The 18069-nt window shown below is 36.3% G+C and overlaps 1 protein-coding gene across 2 annotated transcripts in view; it reads left to right on the top strand.

The window, feature by feature from the left end:
* MATR3 (matrin 3) overlaps positions 1–16423 on the top strand; it is an 18084-nt gene extending 1661 nt beyond the window's left edge. The window contains exons 2-14 of one of the 2 annotated variants that reach the window (XM_010177435.1): positions 3999–4060; positions 4594–4635; positions 4900–5010; positions 6183–6237; positions 6738–6863; positions 7489–7614; positions 7804–7974; positions 9285–9416; positions 10014–10057; positions 10528–10918; positions 12704–12944; positions 13553–13674; positions 15350–16423. In XM_010177435.1, the coding sequence (XP_010175737.1) occupies positions 3999–4060; positions 4594–4635; positions 4900–5010; positions 6183–6237; positions 6738–6863; positions 7489–7614; positions 7804–7974; positions 9285–9416; positions 10014–10057; positions 10528–10918; positions 12704–12944; positions 13553–13674; positions 15350–15400 (1674 nt within the window). In that variant the 3' untranslated portion in view covers positions 15401–16423. Of the gene's footprint in view, positions 1–3998; positions 4061–4593; positions 4636–4899; positions 5011–6182; positions 6238–6737; positions 6864–7488; positions 7615–7803; positions 7975–9284; positions 9417–10013; positions 10058–10527; positions 10919–12550; positions 12945–13552; positions 13675–15349 lie in introns of both variants that reach the window. The other variant, XM_010177434.2, reaches the window with a different exon arrangement.
* The last annotated feature ends 1646 nt before the right edge of the window (positions 16424–18069 follow it).

Raw genomic sequence — 18069 nt, 5'->3', positions numbered from 1 at the left:
TAATGTAGAGCCCTGGAACTTATTTGCAAAAGTAAAAACCACGTTTTAGATTAGCTCATTCTTGCCTTTTTAATTTCACTTTAACACTCTATCTCATACTATGGCTGAAATTTGTCGTCATTTTTCTCCTTTTTCACAACTTTCTTAGACACTTCAGACTCACTTTTTATTGTCACATGTTGCATCTATCCCTGTAGACTCTCTGAGCAATCAGTCTGCTGTTGCAGTATCCTGCTCTGTGTTCCTAGTAGTGTTCTTTACTTGGCTCGCAAGTAGAGTGGATCTTCGGGTATATTCGGTTATGCTGAGACTTCCCTCTTAGTTTATTCGTGAGAGTTCAGCTCTCTGCAAAGGTAGCTGGTTACTCAAAATGGCCTGTTTGTTCAGATGTTATTTTCGGAGCCTTCTCACTTTCAGCTTTCCCAATTTTACTCATCTTGCTGATTTTCAGTATACTAGGCGATTTAATTGGCTAATTGGCTAATACAGTGCCCCTCTTGTCACACTTAGTGGCTAATTAGCTTGGAGGCCTTCAATAAAAAATGTAATACATGCTATTACTGTAAAATTGATACAATGTGGAATTGCTGTTACTAACCATTTCTTTACAGTTACCTTTCAAAAAGTGCTGCTTCTCTACATTTGATCTCTTTGAAACACCAGAATTATTCTGTCCCTGCAAGGAAATGATCGAACTGGTTTTAGAGCGCAGACTGTATGACTCCAGCTGATCTGACAGTTTTATGAACTTGTGTTGCTTTAATAACTTTTTATATAAAACAGTCACAGTAATCCGGGTTTCTTGTCTCCTATATTTGACTTTTATTTTCATAAAAAGGTTTTAAGTGCTAAAGTTTAGATGCCATGCTCAGTTTTGTAAAAGGACTTCATTTGGTTAGATTGAAAACATAAACTTCTGAGACCCTTGAAGATGGCAACCATTAATCCTGTAAGTAGGGTTCTTTTTAGCACTTTATTTTAAAGGCTCCTGGTTCTTAGTTTGCTTTGGTATGAAGATCTGTTGAAAGGATATCCAACATGAAATATCTTTCCAGGTATGAGAAATACCAAGTTCTTTTGACAGCATAATTAAGTGGCTGACTTCTTCTGTAACGTATAAAACCATCTTTTTTTTAGGAATATACTTTGACTTAAACTGCTGGTATACCATAAAATATTTGAGACTGAATCATCTGTTTCTTATGACCCAAGTTTGGGCTTTATTTCTAATTGCAGAAATCATGTCACCACAAGAATTTTTCTCTCCTTTTTTCCTCTGCTTTGCCTACTTAACAGTTACAGAATTTCTGATTCTCACACAAAATTGAATCAAGTAGAACTTAACTTTTAAAGTAATCTGACCTAAACCAAAATTTATGGAAAGCAGAAAGGGAAGGCTTTTCTTAGCTGGGACAATGTAAACTTATTACTGCAGTATCAAAATCTTGTTTTCCTCACCTCCAAATAAAACAGAAGATTTTTTAAAAATGTATGATAAAGCAATATGTATTTTAAGCCCAAGCAAGAGATTAAACACCCTTAGTGTAATTTCAGCTGGCAGACTAGTCCTCTGTATTTTCTTTTTTAGCGATGTTCTTAATTGCTTCTTTAATTTCATGTCTGTATATTTTAAGATTCAGGTTTTTTCTATCTAATTGTGAAGTAAATTGTGCCCCAGTTTTTTGGGGCATTTTGTCAATCCTGATCCCTTTATCAAGGAATGAGGTGTTAGTTGTGGAGAGATTATTTTTCCTGCCAAAGAAAAAGGCTGATGCAATGTTAGCAGATGAATTTGGAGGTTAAACACTTGAAATGGTGATAAATCTCAAAGGAAAAACATGTCCGTGTCCCTAATAGAGGGATGTCTAAAATTAGGGGCATAAGTTTGGCCTAATTTTCTGAAGAACAGTGCGTCCTCTTGCTTGCATCAATTGAGGCAAAAGGTAATCTGAGTTTTAAGAAACTCAGTTCAGATTTTCTCCAGCTCAGCTTTGGGCATTCATGTTAATTAGTGTCTAAATATCCAGTGCCCTGAAACCTTAGAGAAGTGATGCCTCAGACTGGGTAGAGGTAGGGAGCAAAGGGAAGTCCAGCTTAGTGAAAAGTTAATAATGTAGATGAGCCATTGTTGTTCTGAAAACTTTCCCTGGGGGAAAAAATTCTCAAGTTATATGTTAGATCTCCCCTTTTTGCCCATTTAAAAGCATTTGACGTGTAATGAGAATTAGTTCTCCCAAACTTTGGCTCTAGTTTGCAGATAACTTCTATTTCAGTTTATAATAATTTTAAATTAAGAGTTAAGGCAGCTTCAAAGCATGGTATATCTAGCAGAATGAGTCAGGAAGGCTTTACTGATTGTGCACCCAAATTTAGAGGGTTCTTTAGTGTTTAAAGGACGGATTTCTGTAGTATAGTACTAAAACTTGTTAGCAAATTTTGAACTGAAGAAACTTTGGTTTTACAGATTGAATGTTTCATAGATAGCTAGGTTTGCTTGGGGTTTTTGGTGAATTTTTTTTCATCCTAATTGCCAGCATATTTATTAATTTATAGTTGCAGAGCCTACTTCTTGTGCAGTTAACAAGAAAAAGTGGTGCTCTCATTTTAAGTCTTGATAAAACGAATGAAGGTTTAGCTCTACACTATATTCTGTGTATCATGAAGTAATATTGTAGTGTAGCTTAACAATATTTTATGGAAGACACTAAGTCCAGGTTTTTCTCCTTTGTGGCAAGTGCAAGGTAGGCATTTAGCGTATGGAAACTCTATAGTAAGCCTCAGGAGTGTCTCATTGTATCCAGAAGAATGGCTGTAGTGTGGCAGAAACTGAAAATCAGGAAAGATGAGAGGTTAGGAAAAAATCATCTGTGGGTGCTGAGCAGAAATACACATGTAAGCGGAGACATATAAACAGTCAGGCAATGCAGTATACATGTTCACAGCTGAAAATGTAGCTGGTAAGAGAAAACCTTCAGTTGTCACACAGCCCCCCAAGGATCTATAATTACTCTCTGCTTAATTTCTCTGTGAATCTAAAGCTAATTTGCCCTGTGTGTCTCTGCTGATCCCTTTGCTTACTGAAGAGCAGCAGAGTGGAAATTAGACTGTGGCTCACAGATGTGCAGCAGTGAGACTTCCCAAGTTCAGTCACTTTACAAATGTGAATATAGTGCAAACCAGTGTTGCTACTTGTAAGAATTCAGTATTATGGAGATCAGGCACTCTCTACTTTGATAAGGGAGGATTCCCCATGCTTTCTCTCCTCTTAAAATAAGTAACTGCCTTCATAATCAAAATAATCTGCAGAGAGAAAGTAGAAAGCCCTCATTCCTTTTTAGTGCCCTAAAGCCAGAACCAGAAGAAATTTTACCTGGCTGATTTAGTTTAATTCCATTATTCCTTCTTTGTACCATCTTGATTTAGATCTCCTTTTTTTTCTTGGTAATTCCCTGACAATGGTCATATTTTTATATGTCACCTTTGTACTTGTAGTTTGTCCTGGCTATGCACTTTGATTTCTCTAAGTCTTTCCTTTCTGAATTCCTTGCAATTTCTTGTCTGCTTTATGGTTCTAAAAACCTGAGTATTTAGTTCACATTAATCTTTAAAAGTCTGAGGAATGAAGCAGAGAGTGGAGGAAATTCTGAAATTACTGAAGAAAAAAAAAAATCTCTGCATCCAGTTCTAAAAGTTGAAATTGCAATGATACCCATGTATGCTGTAGCAGTTACCCCCGGTAAGCTTTGCACCGCTGAGGATCAAGCCCATAGATTGCAAGACATTTTTCATCAGACACCTTTTCAGCCAGGTTAGGAGTTAAGAGGTAGTTCCAATTTCAGTCTCTTTAAAGCACTACAAAAAGAGTTTTTTTTTTTATCTATGTACATATCTTTGATACTTCAGCTTAGAAGAGAAGGTACTGCACTCTGCAACGTTATTGTGTTAAAAATGGCTTGCCATATGTGGCTGTTAATTTTTAATTATTTACTTTGCTGCAGGAGTGGAACCATCATATCAATGGAGCAACTCACAGCCGACGTTGTCAACTGCTGCTTGAAATGTATGAATTTGAAGTACAGTAAACATTCTTGTGGCATGAGGGCATGTACAACTAAATAATGGTCAACTGTGTTGCATAAAGCAGGTTTAGTAAACGTGCTGTGCATTGTGTGGAATAAAAACATGTAACTTAAAAAGCACATCTTCAGGACAAATAAGGGATTCATAACTTGAATCCTACTGATACATAAGTAACGTTTTAAAGAGTTGGATCTTAAGAGTTGAGAATCTATTGTAGTTTTTTACTAGTCATTTGTACCAATGTCTAAATTTTTGTTGTAAAACAAACTGCAATTTGTGTTATAAATTGGAGATATGGTGTATACAGTGTAAGAAGTTTCTTATTCATTAAGAACAACACTTCTGTCAATCGATGCTGCTCATGTCTCTTGTAGTGGTTCTGTAATGGGCAGTGTTACTATGTGTTTTATCTGTGTTACATGTAAAGATATTGCTGCTTTTATGAAAATTATTACATAGGTGGAGGAGATTGTATTTTTCTTACTTTTTTTTTGTTTGTTTGTTTCTTTTAAGATATCCTGAATGGAATCCTGACAGTGATTCAGGACATGGAATGTAAGTAATAATGAATTTTAAATTATTAGTAGTTTTTTATTTAAAGCAGAGGATGTTCTTAACAGTTAGGTGTGAAACAACCCATGTCCTCGTCTCCAAAGGGTTACGTCCTGTTGTTTTCTACTAGCTGAAGAGCAGCAGTAAAAGTAGCTAAAGTTAACTTCTCCTTGGATGCAATGCAGAAATTAAGTTGGGGTTTTTAGAGAATGGAAGCTTCACAGTTGTTGTGGTTTAAAATTAAGGTGTTTTTCCCCCTCTCTCTAGGGGTGATCCCTTTATGTTGCAGCAATCCACAAACCCTGCACCAGGAATTCTGGGACCACCACCACCTCCATTTCACCTTGGAGGACCTCCTGTTGGGCCAAGAGGTAACGTCAACAGGCATCTACTTTTACAAGACATAAGTTCTTGATTTTTTTTTTTTCATATTCCTGCTTTAGATACAGTGTTTAGAACTTTAGAACAACACTCAACTTTTCTGAGCAGTGGAACTGAAAACGCTGTAGTCCTTCGGGGCCAAAGACTGCTACTCAGATCCCATACTTTCACCTTTCTATCATCTGTTAACTACCTGCCACATGGCTTTTTTTTTTTTCAACTGTTTGATTAATCCACACGTGTTTTGGATTTGAATTTTTTCCTGTGCAGAAGTTTTTTTCCATCTGTCTTCTGATTAGCTACACGTCACTGAGGTTTACTTTTCCGTGAAACTTGCAAGAATTCAAAGTCCTAAGTGATTTTTTCCCCTTAATTTCAAGTGAATTTGACAAATAACTTTGAACAGCAGTGGAGAAATGGGAAGGTAGATGATGCCTTCCTTTTCATAGGAAGAGAGGCTAAGAATCAGGTTTTTGCCTGAAGTTGTTACTTCCTACCCTTTAAATAGGTCAAGTGAATAGAGACAAACGAATTCATTTACACAGGTACCCTGACAGAGTACAAGTATTGCAGACACTTTAAAGGAATTTTTAGATGATAGATGCATGCATTGATACGTAGTTTCATTAAAATAATGCTGTTAATTTTTCAAAACTTCTCAGACTTGACTTTGAGCCAAACTCTCTGAAAGGCTTTTTTCAGGTGTTTCCTGGTAAAATGGGCATTATGCTAACACATTTGGTGTTAGAACCAAAACTTTTTGGAGTCTTTTCCTACACCTAAAACCTCAATTGTAAAAAGTGTATCTTAGAGATTTGACATCTTTTGTGTGTGGAGATGTTTTACTATAGCAAATCCTGCTCTAAAACAGGAGAGTGTTTTTTTTCAATGGGCTTTACTCCTGTGTTATTTCTACATATCAGTAAGTACAGCTCTTTATCTAACATTAAACTGAACAGAATGATCAGAAAGGAGAACCTCAAGTTACAAGAACTCTGAAATAAATTAACAGCCTTTTCAGACTGTAATTAAATAATTAGTTCTTAAAACTTGGTGTAATTCTGATTTAGTATGACAAGTGACTTAAATCTCTTAAGAACTTGTGAAGAGACATCTTAATGTCATTCTTACATGTTGAACTAAGCTTGCTCATTCTTTTAATTTCTTAAAGGAGCTGGAAATGGAAATATGCAAGGACCGAGACACATGCAGAAGGGCAGAGTGGTTAGTATAAAAAACTTGTTGGGTTGGTTTGTTGTTTTGTTGGTTTTTTTAAAACCAAAATCTTGTGTTACATGCTTATTGCTTGATTTCATAAGAATTTTTTTTTTTTTTTTAAATGAATGAATTGTCTTTAAAAGTGAGAATTTGGGTTTTATTTGTGTGGAAATACTGAAGCTTTAGTATGAGGTTGGGGTTTCATTGTGCCAAGTACTCAACAAAATATTTGTTCCAAAAAACTTATTTAAGCATTCTCTTACGATGAAGTTGTGGGATATGAACATACAGAAAGGCAACTTTGGCATGGCAGGCATCTTCCTCTGTGGAAATATGTGGATGTTCTGTGCCTTTTCTGTATATATCTGGTTTTGGTTACTAATGAAGTTTTAAATTTAAGATTAAAAAATGATGCAAGTATAGCAAAGTCTTGACAGACTTTCTTTTTAGGTTAACTGATATATATTTTCTTTACATGTTAAGTATGCGTGCTTTGTCTTCCACAGGAAACAAGCAGAGTTGTTCACATCATGGATTTCCAGAGGGGAAAGAACTTGAGATACCAGCTGCTTCAGCTTGTTGAACCATTTGGAATAATTACAAATCACCTGATTTTAAACAAAATCAATGAGGTAAGATTAGGCCCTTTAGTATTGCTGCTGGCACTGCTTGGTGTCTTTAGTATGCTTACTGTCTGAGCTTCATTTAGTCAGCTACCAAGCAAGATGACACATGTGTCACCAAGACCACATGTGAAGGGAGAGTGACCTGTGTGATTCTTTCCAGAAATGCTGTAGTACTGCATTTTATCGTAAATATTGTTAAAAAAAAAAAAAAAAAAATCCTTCTTGTTGGTTGTTCATAGCTTTCTCAAAAATACACTATGCTTGCAAATTCTCTTCTTGTTCTAATACTCTCTGAAAACTTACTTGGTCTTAGTTTGTATTATACAGAGTGTCAGATTTTGAAGTGTGGAAAATGCCAGTATCATAGCAGAGAAAAAGCAGGAATCAATTGAATATTCTGAATCCAAATCTAGATGGAGTGAAAACAATCCAAATAGTTCTGTTTGTACACCTAAATAAAGTATGTGAAATTCATTTCAGGTTCTGCAGGTCAGTTAATGTTGTAACCAAAAGACAATTTTCAGTTTTGATGTAGCTATTTTTACAGGAAAACAAGGAAGAGCTTGAGATTTTAAACAAAAATACTAATTCTTGAAGGAGCAGTGCTTAATTTGGTTTTATATGATTTCAGGCATTTATTGAAATGTCGACTACTGAAGATGCCCAGGCTGCAGTCGAATACTATTCAACAACACCTGCACTGGTGTTTGGTAAACCTGTCAGAGTCCACTTGTCACAGAAATACAAAAGAATAAAGGTAAAACACTTCTGCTTTTTTACCATTGCCTTATTTTAATCTGGATCAGTCAGTATTTATGAGGCCATTGCATTTAAGTTATTCTTAATTTCTGTACTTCTCAGCTGTATCAACTTAATCAAGGAACAGACATCCATGTATATTTAATATAGTATGTACTTAAAAAATTTCATTCTCTCTTCATTTTAGAAACCCGAGGGTAAACCTGACCAGAAAACTGAGCCACCAAAACCAGAACTTGGTCGTGTGATTCACCTCAGCAATTTACCTCATTCGGGATATTCTGACAATGCAGTGCTCAAACTGGCTGAACCGTATGGAAAAATTAAGAACTACATACTCATGAGAATGAAAAGCCAGGTAACCAACCATAGGAACATACATGTGTGAAGGTTTAAAACTGAGGGTTTTAACTGTGAAGAAGTGACGTGCCTTTGATTGGTGCGTGTGTAGACTTTCTATTTGTGGTGGTTTCACTACTAGCATAGATGTGGAAATTACTAGAGCAGTATGTAGGTGGTGTTTCACTGTCCAGCTTACTGCGAAATGTTGCTGGAATGGGAGCTGCTTTAAAAAAAAAAGGAAATAACAGGCCTCAGCTGTGAAGAAAGTATATTTAACATAAAGGCTTGGTTTTTTGTTATGCAGATTTCTAGGAGTCTTGGAACTTTTTTTTAAGGCTGAAAAAAAATGCTACCTATGAAACACTAACAAATATATTCCACTATTGCACATTTCTTTAGCCCTTTATTTTTCATTCTTTAAAACTAAACAAAAGCAGTCCTGCTGTGGCTCTCTAACTTTAAAAAAAAAAAAAAAGTTTTGAAGATAGTGCATTGCTTGTGTATAATAAAATGCTTTGGAAGTGCACATACATGATTTCTATAAATACACAGGACTTTAAAGTATTTAGTTCTAAATTGTTTTCACCATTGCTGTCCCAGTTTGTTGCTCCCTTGAGTTAAATAGGAAATTACAGTGCTTTTTCAGAGAGATGAGTGCCTAAATGCCACACCTGTGGAATGAAAAACTACTAGAATCTATCATATGACCTCTAGGAAGACCTCTCTGACCTTCTGGAAAAATAAAACCCCTTGCTGTATTAAGTTGGATGCAGAAACAGCTTTCTTCTATCTGCCAATGGTACTCGAGCCTAGATGTGTTTTTAAAAGCTTGTTCAGCAAACTTAGTGTGTTGTAGGCTTGTTTCTTGGAGGAACACCTCACAAAGCAGGGCTTATAGACAGGCAGCAGCTGCCTTTCTGTTTCAGGCTTCTCAAAAAATAAAAATAAAATTCTGGGATAGTTTCCCAGCTACCCTAGAAGTCCCAGATACTGAAGCACCAAATAAATGAGTTTCATTGTCCAGATGCTTTTTATTTGGAATAATTTTTTACTTTATGGTGATGTCCTTTTTCTGATTATTTAAATGCCTGTTGTTTAATTTCAGAACTTTATATGGGACAGATATTACTGAATTGAAAAGCTGAGGTAGATAGAGCACTTTGGTAAATTTTAAAATGTGTGGCTAAGTTGGAGAGGATGGATAGAGCTGAATCTCATAATTTTGTTTCAGCATTTGGAAACGTTGTGTTTTAAGTTAAATAGCTTTGCCTGCAAAAGTGTTGTGTATTTCACAGTTGGTTTTAAAGTGTGTTTTAATCTTTTCAGGCTTTCATTGAGATGGAGACCAGAGAAGATGCTTTAGCTATGGTTGAGCATTGTGCAAACAAAGCGCTTTGGTTCCAAGGCAGATGTGTGAAAGTGGATTTATCTGAAAAATACAAGAAACTGGTGTTAAGGGTAAGTAGTGGTTTTATTTTGATTTTTTTTTTTTTTTAATTTGTAGTTAAAAGATGTAAAGTGGAGGATGGCTATTGCTTATTCAGAATTCAGTGCTTGTAAAATGGAAAGATTCACTTTATTTACTATTTTCTAGCTACTTAAGTTCAGGTACTTAGCATGAGTATGGTGTTAAAAGGCCTAGAACAAAGTAAAATTATTTTCCTTTCAAATTAAACAAAAACCAAACAACTACTAGAATTCAGATTTTTGGAGTAACTGGTGTAGATTTTAATTAAAATTTCTCCATTTAGAACATTCTGTATTGTGGATTCTTTTTTTCTTACCCTGCTCTGATTTTTCTCGAGCAGGATATCCTATCTGTTTTGTATTGAATAACTGATAGTTACTGTGAATAAAGACATGGAATTTCTAGGTTGGTAAGGTCCTGCTAATGTAATAGCATTTTATGAATTGGTTGTTAGGCGGGGGTGGTAAAAGAGTACCAGGGGATTGGAAGCGCTTGGCTAGATTGTGCTGTCTGGTATGAATTAATGCTGCAACAGTTGTATAAATAATACTCTACTGTGACTTACAATTTTTTAAATTTTATTTTAGATTCCAAACAAAGGAGTTGAACTGCTGAAAAAGGATAAAGCTAGGTAGGTAATTTCCTATTGCTAAAGCCTTATCTTGTTTAAAAGAAATCTGAAAATACCTTTTTCAGAGTATAGAAATTACACAGAAGTTGTCAGGCAAGCTCTGAGATCAAATTGTTGTTTGGTGTACGCTGAGATTAACTGTTTCTAATATGCTATCTACTCTCTTCCTCTAATGATGGAGATTTCACAGCCTCTTCAGGCTCCTCCGGAAATCTTTCCTAGTCTTTAATTAGCCTTGCCTTCCTGCAGTTTAAACCCACGAGCAGTTGTCCTTTCTTGTAAGGACAATTCCTTGCAGCAGCCTTTTGCATATTTGAAGAATAGTATCCTTCAGGGCTTCCTTCAACCTTCCATTTTCTGAACTAAAACACAATCTTTTTCAGGCTTGTCTAGTTATAACCTACTGGTTTTTTTTAGTCATTTATGGCCTCTCTTCAGGTTTATGAGCAAGTATTCTTTGTTCTTTACAGAAAGAGAACATATTCTCCAGACAGCAAAGATTCTCCAAGTGATAAGAAGTCTAAACCAGATGCTGCTCAGAAGCCTGAAAGTGGCAATGTGGAAGATAAAGTGAAAGAGGAGAAACAAGATGATGTTGCTGAGCCATCGGGCACTAAAAGTAGTGAACAGGCAGACCAAGATGAGCCTAGTTTACTCCTTGAATCTGAAGATGAGCTGCTGGTAGATGAGGAGGAAGCAGCAGCACTGTTAGAAAGTGGCAGCTCAGCAGGAGATGACGCAGATGTTGCCAATTTAGCTGATGTGACTACTGAAGAAAAAAAGGACACAGCTGATGATGTGGCTGTAAAAACTGAGGGGAATGTTGTGCCCAATCCAGCAACAAAGAAAAAGCTTAAAAAGGTAATCATATTGCAAGGTACCTGAGTGTGGAAAACCCTCTCTAACTCAAATAGCACACCACAGTACATTGTCTTTCAGATTTTTTGTGTGAGTCTTTAGAACACATGCATGGCACACCTATCTGAAGAGAAATAGGTGTTAAAGCTCCTGTGAAGAAAATGGAAGATCCCATTGGATGCAATTTGCAAAGGGAATCAGTTATAAATCACTGTTTCTGTTTGGACAGAAACTGTTAACTTGTGGGCTTCTACCCATGTTGCCTCCTGGGTTTTATTCTTTCTTTTCAACCCTTTTTTGACTAATACTAAGCAACTGTTTTCTCCTGAGTAGTTTCTTATAAGTCTGTCTGTAGTTAGTTACTCTTTTGAGCACAGAGCAGAACAGTGCCATTAAAAAAAAATGCTTATCTGGGACTTGAGGCTGATCTAGGCTTGGAAAAAATTGTTTGTACATTTACTCTTTATGCTTAGCCAGAAGGTAGGCAAGTCCATTTGCAATTAGACAAGGCCTGTTACCAATTGGGAGGTGGGGGTGAATAAAAAAAACCCTTACTTTCAGGGTGTCTTCAGTCATAGGCTACTTGCTGTGACCTTCGATTTTCTCACCAGATGATCCCACACTTTCATGGTTGTTTGTGTCCTACCATCTGTTTCTTCCTGTCTAAATCATGCTTGGTTATGCAGAGTAGCATGCAAAGTTTTAGTAACTTTATTGAGTTGGAATGTTGTTTTGCAAAAAGTAAGGCGTGTTCCTTACTCTTACTGAATGAAGTGCGTGTGGTTTTCGGAAGCTGGTTACGTGGTTTGGGGATTATTACTGCCAATGCAAATGGCAGTGATTATTTCTTATTGCGTGGGTATCTGTTATGATAAACTGCCTCAAAACCCAAACTTGCTTTGCGAGTGCCGTTTCAGTACTACTAACGGTAAGGCTACTACTCAAAAAACAGATAACCCAACAAGCATTAAAAAAAAAAAAAAAAAATCAGAATTCAGATGGATTCACTGTCTTTTAGCAAAGCTGGGTTTTAAGAGATCTCCACAGTTTTGGTGGTTGTTGGGTTTGGGGTTGTTATTTCTTTGTTTTTAATGTGGAAGCTGCAAGCTTTCCACTGGTTGAAAGACCTCTTTATTTTTTTTTAATGAATTTTCATGCTATTAGTGGGCACAGAAGTGTTCTGGTAAGGTTTTACCTTTTTATGCAGGAATGAATTTGAGGATCTTGTGGGACTACCTTAAATAGAAACAAAAAAACCTTGTCCATTCCAAAATGACTTCCACTTAAAATTAAAATACCTATGTTAGAAGGACTTTCAAAGTAAGAACAGAGCAAAGAGATACTGAAATTCTCAAGTTGAAGATCACATGTTGATATGATAAAACAGTGGACTGTTATGATGCAAAAAAACCAAATCTCAAATTGAACACTTGATTATGGGACAGTGGAGTACATTTAAAAAGAGCTTGTTACACTTCTGTGTGCTTGAGTAACGTTTTGAATGAGTGAGGTAGGTCTTGAAGGAAGAATTTGAGCATTTTTCCAGGGAATTTGGAGACAATATTTCTCTTCTGAATCTTGTTTGAGGGAAACATATAAGAATAAGCTGACATAAGGAAAACATTTTCTCAACAGCGATACGTGGGTGGCTTTCCGCGGAGCATGGAAGGTTTTGTCACTCTAGATGAGGTTGGTGATGAAGAAGACTCGGATCATCAGAAACTCCGCAAGTCGGCTTTGGCAATAAAATCCGCTGCCAAAACGGATGATAGTTTGGCAGAAATCAAGGTAGACAAGATTGAGGAGCCAGAGCAGGAAAATGAAACGTTAGAAAATGGAACCAAAACCGAAGATAGCTTGAAGACTGAAACTGTTGAAGCTTCTGATACCACAACAGCACAGGATACTGAGAAAAATGCCCATGAAAACACAGACACCCAGGATGAGCAGGAAACAAAGAACGTACAAGAGAAATCCCTTGTTCCAGATGAATTTAGGATTGGGCCATACCAGCCAAACGTTCCTGTTGGTAAGGCTGTTTCCATGTCTTTTCAAACGTATCTCTCTGCATTGCAGTAGCATTTCTCATTTCATTTGACTTTTATTTCTGGCAACACATTGCCTCTGAGCCTTTCATTTTAGGCTTTCCGACTCTTCTCCCCTTCTTCACTCCTCCCAACCCTACTATTTTCTTTCTTTTTTCCCTTATTTTCATACAGTTCTCCATAACACTTTCCTTAGGCAGAAATTAAATTGGAAGAGGTATATTTTAGCAACACAAATTCAGTTAATAGCACAAATCGCACTAGCGGTATTAGTTTAGATTCATACTAAATACTCAGAACTCAGAAAGTCATCACAGAACATTGTTAGTTCTTTTGAAAGAAGCAATAAAATGGACCCTTAATCTGGAAGTTTGATTTTAAATTAAAAAAAAAAAAAAAAAAAAAGAGAAGCCTGCACATACTTAATTATTACTAGGCCCTGGCTTGACTAAACTCAAACAAGGACTTTTAAAGCAGCTTTTACTGTAAAGTGAATTATGGTTTTAAGACTTAGCTGAAATGACATATGACATTAAAAGAAAATGATGTAGAGTAGATCTCTTAGTTTATTTTGTGGTGTTTACTTCTCTAGGTGTGAATTATGTGGTACCCAAAACAGGGTTTTATTGCAAATTGTGTTCCCTGTTCTACACAAATGAAGATGTTGCAAAAAAGACCCATTGCAGCAGCCTTCCTCATTATCAAAAGTTGAAGGTAAGGCAAAAACTTGTTCATTTTAAATGGCGTGATTCTTTCCTGGGGAATAGATTTGAACGAGACTGGACTAAGGAGGAAAAAAAAATAAAAATCTTTCAGGCAGTGGAAATTGGCTTATTCTATAACTTCTAACTCAAGCTAGACCTCTCCAAAACATGATCTTTTGGAAATCATATGCAGGATACAAGTTTTAAAGATGGCCTCCAGCTTTTTTTGTTTGGTTGATTGGTTTGTTTTGTTTGGGGTTTTTTTTGTTTTTTCGGGGTTTGGTTTTTTTTTTGTTGTTGTTAAATTTGGATTAAAGAGGGCATTCTGATTGGAGTTAAAGCCAGGCTTAGAAGTAGTGGTGCAGAGTAAATACAGATGACTCAAATTCCTTCCAGTTGTCCATTTGATAATATTTTTTAACCAGTCAACAGAGCTTAAGCTCAAGTTTTTATATATTAAAAAAAAGAAAAATCCATATTTGCAACTTCTGATTTTGTGAGCATGTTTTACAATTTCTAATTGGATCAGGTATCACATGATTGCATGGCATGAATGATAATGCTGCTGCTGTATCTTTGTGTACCGTGAGCTGCTTTTAAGTATCACCTCTGAGAAAGGGAAATCCTAAACAGAAGTTCTAATAATAATGCAGTGTTCACATAAATTGGTTTCATACCAGTCGATTATTGAGCTGAAAACAAACCCCAGGGGTTCTGCAGAAAAGAAGGTGACATCTCAGACTCAAAATGTTTGTTTTCTCCCTTGCAGTAATAGGGAACCCTAAACAAATACAGGGCCCTGGAAGGCAGATGGCACAAACAAATGTCACAAAGCAAACAACATTATCAAGGAGTAGATCAGAAAATCAGTTACCACACAGACCCTTGTAGTAAGAAAAACCCCACCTCATCCATCACCCATAGCTTTTTTTTTTTTTCCATTGAGATACTTGATTATGAGACTTTAAAGACTTGATGTAAAGGGGGAAGTGGGAGAAATAATCCAAATTTAACTGTGTCACTTAACTTAAATGAAACACGATTTGATTTGCTTTTTCCATGGCACAAATGACTAATGAGCTGCTCTTGAATGACTTTGTAATGTTGGTGTGCTTTTAGAATTGGGGAAGGAGGGGGTGAAAAGCAGCTTTTGTTTCACAGTGGTGAGGCACTTCTCTAGCTGGGAGTCTTGTTCACAATAAGAATAAATAGATGAATTGATATTGCTGCCAAATGTCATTGAAGTGATAACAAATTCCTTAAACTTCCAAAACAACCCTTCTATGGGGAGGTGAGATGTTTTGTCCCTAGCTTTATAGATGGCAAATCTGACCAGGTAAGTGGAACAACTGCTGTCACAAGTCCATGACAAAATGGAAAGTAATTCTCTTGGCTTGCCAGCCTTTTGGGAAGGCATTAACAGCAGGCCCAGATCACTGCTTGCGGAGGTGGCCGTGTGGTGTTTACTGGCGGTGAGCTGTATGTTTGGTGACATAATAATAACATGGTGCTTCAGAGGAGCTCCACTCAGTATGTAGAGAAGTGCCGGTCTTGTTAGTTATGACCTTTGCAGTTAATATTCACAGATTTTACAACTTGAAAATTGGATTTATGATTCTATTATTGATGTTGTGACTGTGAGAAACTCATTAAATGTATCAAACATTATTACTTTCTTTTAACAGAAAATTCTGGATAAAATGGCAGAAGACCACAGGCAAAAGAAAGAAGCTTAAAAGAAAAGAAGGATGTAAGGAAAACAGTGGCTTTGTTTTTAATGTTAATCTTTTTTAAAAGCAGTACAAGTAGTAGATGGAAATACTGTATTCTTTTTTGTTTTAGTGAAATACAGTAGGCATTATAGGTCTGTTCATGTGTTAAATGTTGTAGCAAAAAGCATATGCAGTTAAGTTAATGACAAAAATTTGTTCTTAATGTGAGAATGGCAACAAGTTTTTGTTTTGACACTTCAAGCTATTAAAGAAAAAACCTTGCACCCTTGTGGAAAGCTCACCTATGGGAAGAAAAGTTCATTTAAGTGAAATTTATTACTTTTCAAGCTTCAGAAATTGTCTTTCAGTTCCATTCTCAATAAAAAATTAAAAGTAACACTGTATTTTTATTTCATCTAGAACATTCCATATTTCAGTCTGAGCCTAGCAGATACTTAATTTGGAGTGTAAGGCTGTCATTGCATTTCACTTTTGAAAAGTCTTTAAATGTAAGTTGCATTTTTAAATGTTGAATTGCAGTTTATTTTAATGTCATGGCTGTTATATAGCAAATAGGAAAACTAGTGATTAGTCAGCTTTACAACTTTGTGATTTTTTTTTTTCTTAAGTTCTTGATAGACTTTCCTATTCAGCTATTCTGTGTATTTTTAGTGAAAAGTAAATGCCCATTCTCCTCTGACCAGTATTATTTCCTTGAGCTCTTCCTGCTTTTACTTGAATCTTGTAGCTGTTGTACATCTCTAGTATATTCAAAAGCAGCATTTGAGTCCTGAAATGTAAAAAAAGTATCTTTATATTCTTCACATGTAATTTTTTCATACCTGCATTTTAAAAAATGTTTTTGTTAAAATCTGGTTTCGTCAAGAATCTTTAGAACTGTGCTCTTAATGTACCTGCACATGTGATATGTGAACAGGAATTTGCATGTGTAACCTGTGTTTATCTGTAGTTTTTGTTATTTACTGCTTATTTGTGAATTCAGGTTACTAAAGTGCTTTACCAATAAACAAAGCTAGGCAACAATAATTTGTTATAGATGTTTGGCATGTTAACCAATGTGTCTATTGAACTCTTTACTGCTGTGTTCATGATACCACACTGAAACTCTAGCTCTCTTCTTAAAATTTGCATGATTTAACACCTGTGATTTAGCAGCTTACTGCATAACTTTTCTTTCTCTTTCCTAAAATCTCTTTCATTTCCAAAGAAATTAAAATATCACTTGTTGAAACACTGGTAGGTACACTCTGCTGACATTTTTATTTCTTGAGTTTTACAGTACTTTGATCAAAGCTGAAAGTTCAAGCCCACATCACGTTCACGTGGATAAAAATGGCTACGAACAATGCTTTCAACCTCAGCCCCTTGGGCAACCACGAGGCTTCAGCCCTAAGAAGGGCTTTCAAATGTAGGAGGCTGAATCTTGATGTTAATTTGCTTAAGCAAATACATCTAGCAGACACGAGATGGTGTGTTTTGTGGAAGTAAAGTCTTGGTAACTTGTTTTTCCAGTTGTGACTTTCTGCTCTTGCATCCTCACAAAAAGGGGAGGTGTGCAATCCCGTTTGTGCAATATAGCTTCAGAAATCTCCTACTGTGATGGTAGCAGTTCCTCTGGGGACTCTCCGTGTTGAGTGGTGAAATGCTAATAAGCAACTACTGGTGCAGATTTTATTTAAATGGCATATCCAAATTATTAAATCTTATGATGCAGTGACTCATTCTTGCACTTTTACAAAGATAAGTTACTGCTTTGTACATGGCATTCATTAGTATGCAAAGTTTTGTTTGTGTTTGTATGAATTGATTAAACATAATGCAGTGTTTTAGTCTCAAAACTACCCTACCCATGAAAGAAAGCACAAGCAACAGCAGCCCTGCAGTCAGTTCTTTTTTGACTAAGTCACGAGGATGTACTTGGACCCCCACTTGCTTACGATGACATTTGTCATTCATCTGTCTCCAAGAGGCTGCCGAGTTCATCAGCCAAGCAGAGGACTTGACTTCAAAGCAGACATTTGATGTTTGGCAGTCATCCACCTTCTCTCTAAAGGTGGTAGATAAGAATTTATTTTGGAGGTGGTCTCCTCTGCCAAGCATTTTAACAGTTAACTTACAAAGTGCAGTTAAGATTAATGTATTGAAAAAATAAGTCAAACCTAATCTGCTTCTGCAAACTGTCTTCTGTTTACAGGCAAAGGACAGGGAGAGAATACATGCCTTGCACTAATTTCTGATGAAAAGAAGGCATCAGGATAACTTGATCTTGAGGACAGGTGTCAGGAACACACTTTGGTGGCAAATTGAGATGTGATCTTGCCACAAGCTGCTTAACTCTTTGGAAATAGTAGTATCTGCGCTGCTCTGTGATTAGATGCCAGCTTTCATACAGGAATTTCAACTGATGAGTAACCCCAGAGGCTGTTGTCCCTTTCCTGCATGTGTAGTTCAGCAGAGGTGTGACAAGGCCCTGGGCTGGCTGAACACCGTGGGAAATACACTGAAAGAGAAGCTGCTGTTAAGAGATGAAAAAGCCACATGTCAGGCTGGATTTATTAAAACAGAGTTGGAAATAGTTATGGAAGTAAGAGCGTAGTAACTTTTTTTGTTTTTAAGGATGATCCTTGCAGGGGTATTTTAAGGTTGTATGTGGCTAGAAGGTAAGCATTTAG

This window comes from Antrostomus carolinensis, unplaced genomic scaffold (genome assembly GCF_000700745.2).
Source record: "Antrostomus carolinensis isolate BGI_N321 unplaced genomic scaffold, ASM70074v2 scaffold22611, whole genome shotgun sequence".
NCBI classification, from domain to species: domain Eukaryota; kingdom Metazoa; phylum Chordata; class Aves; order Caprimulgiformes; family Caprimulgidae; genus Antrostomus; species Antrostomus carolinensis.
Note: the sequence above shows the minus strand (reverse complement) of the source record. Positions and strands in the feature narration are given on the sequence as shown.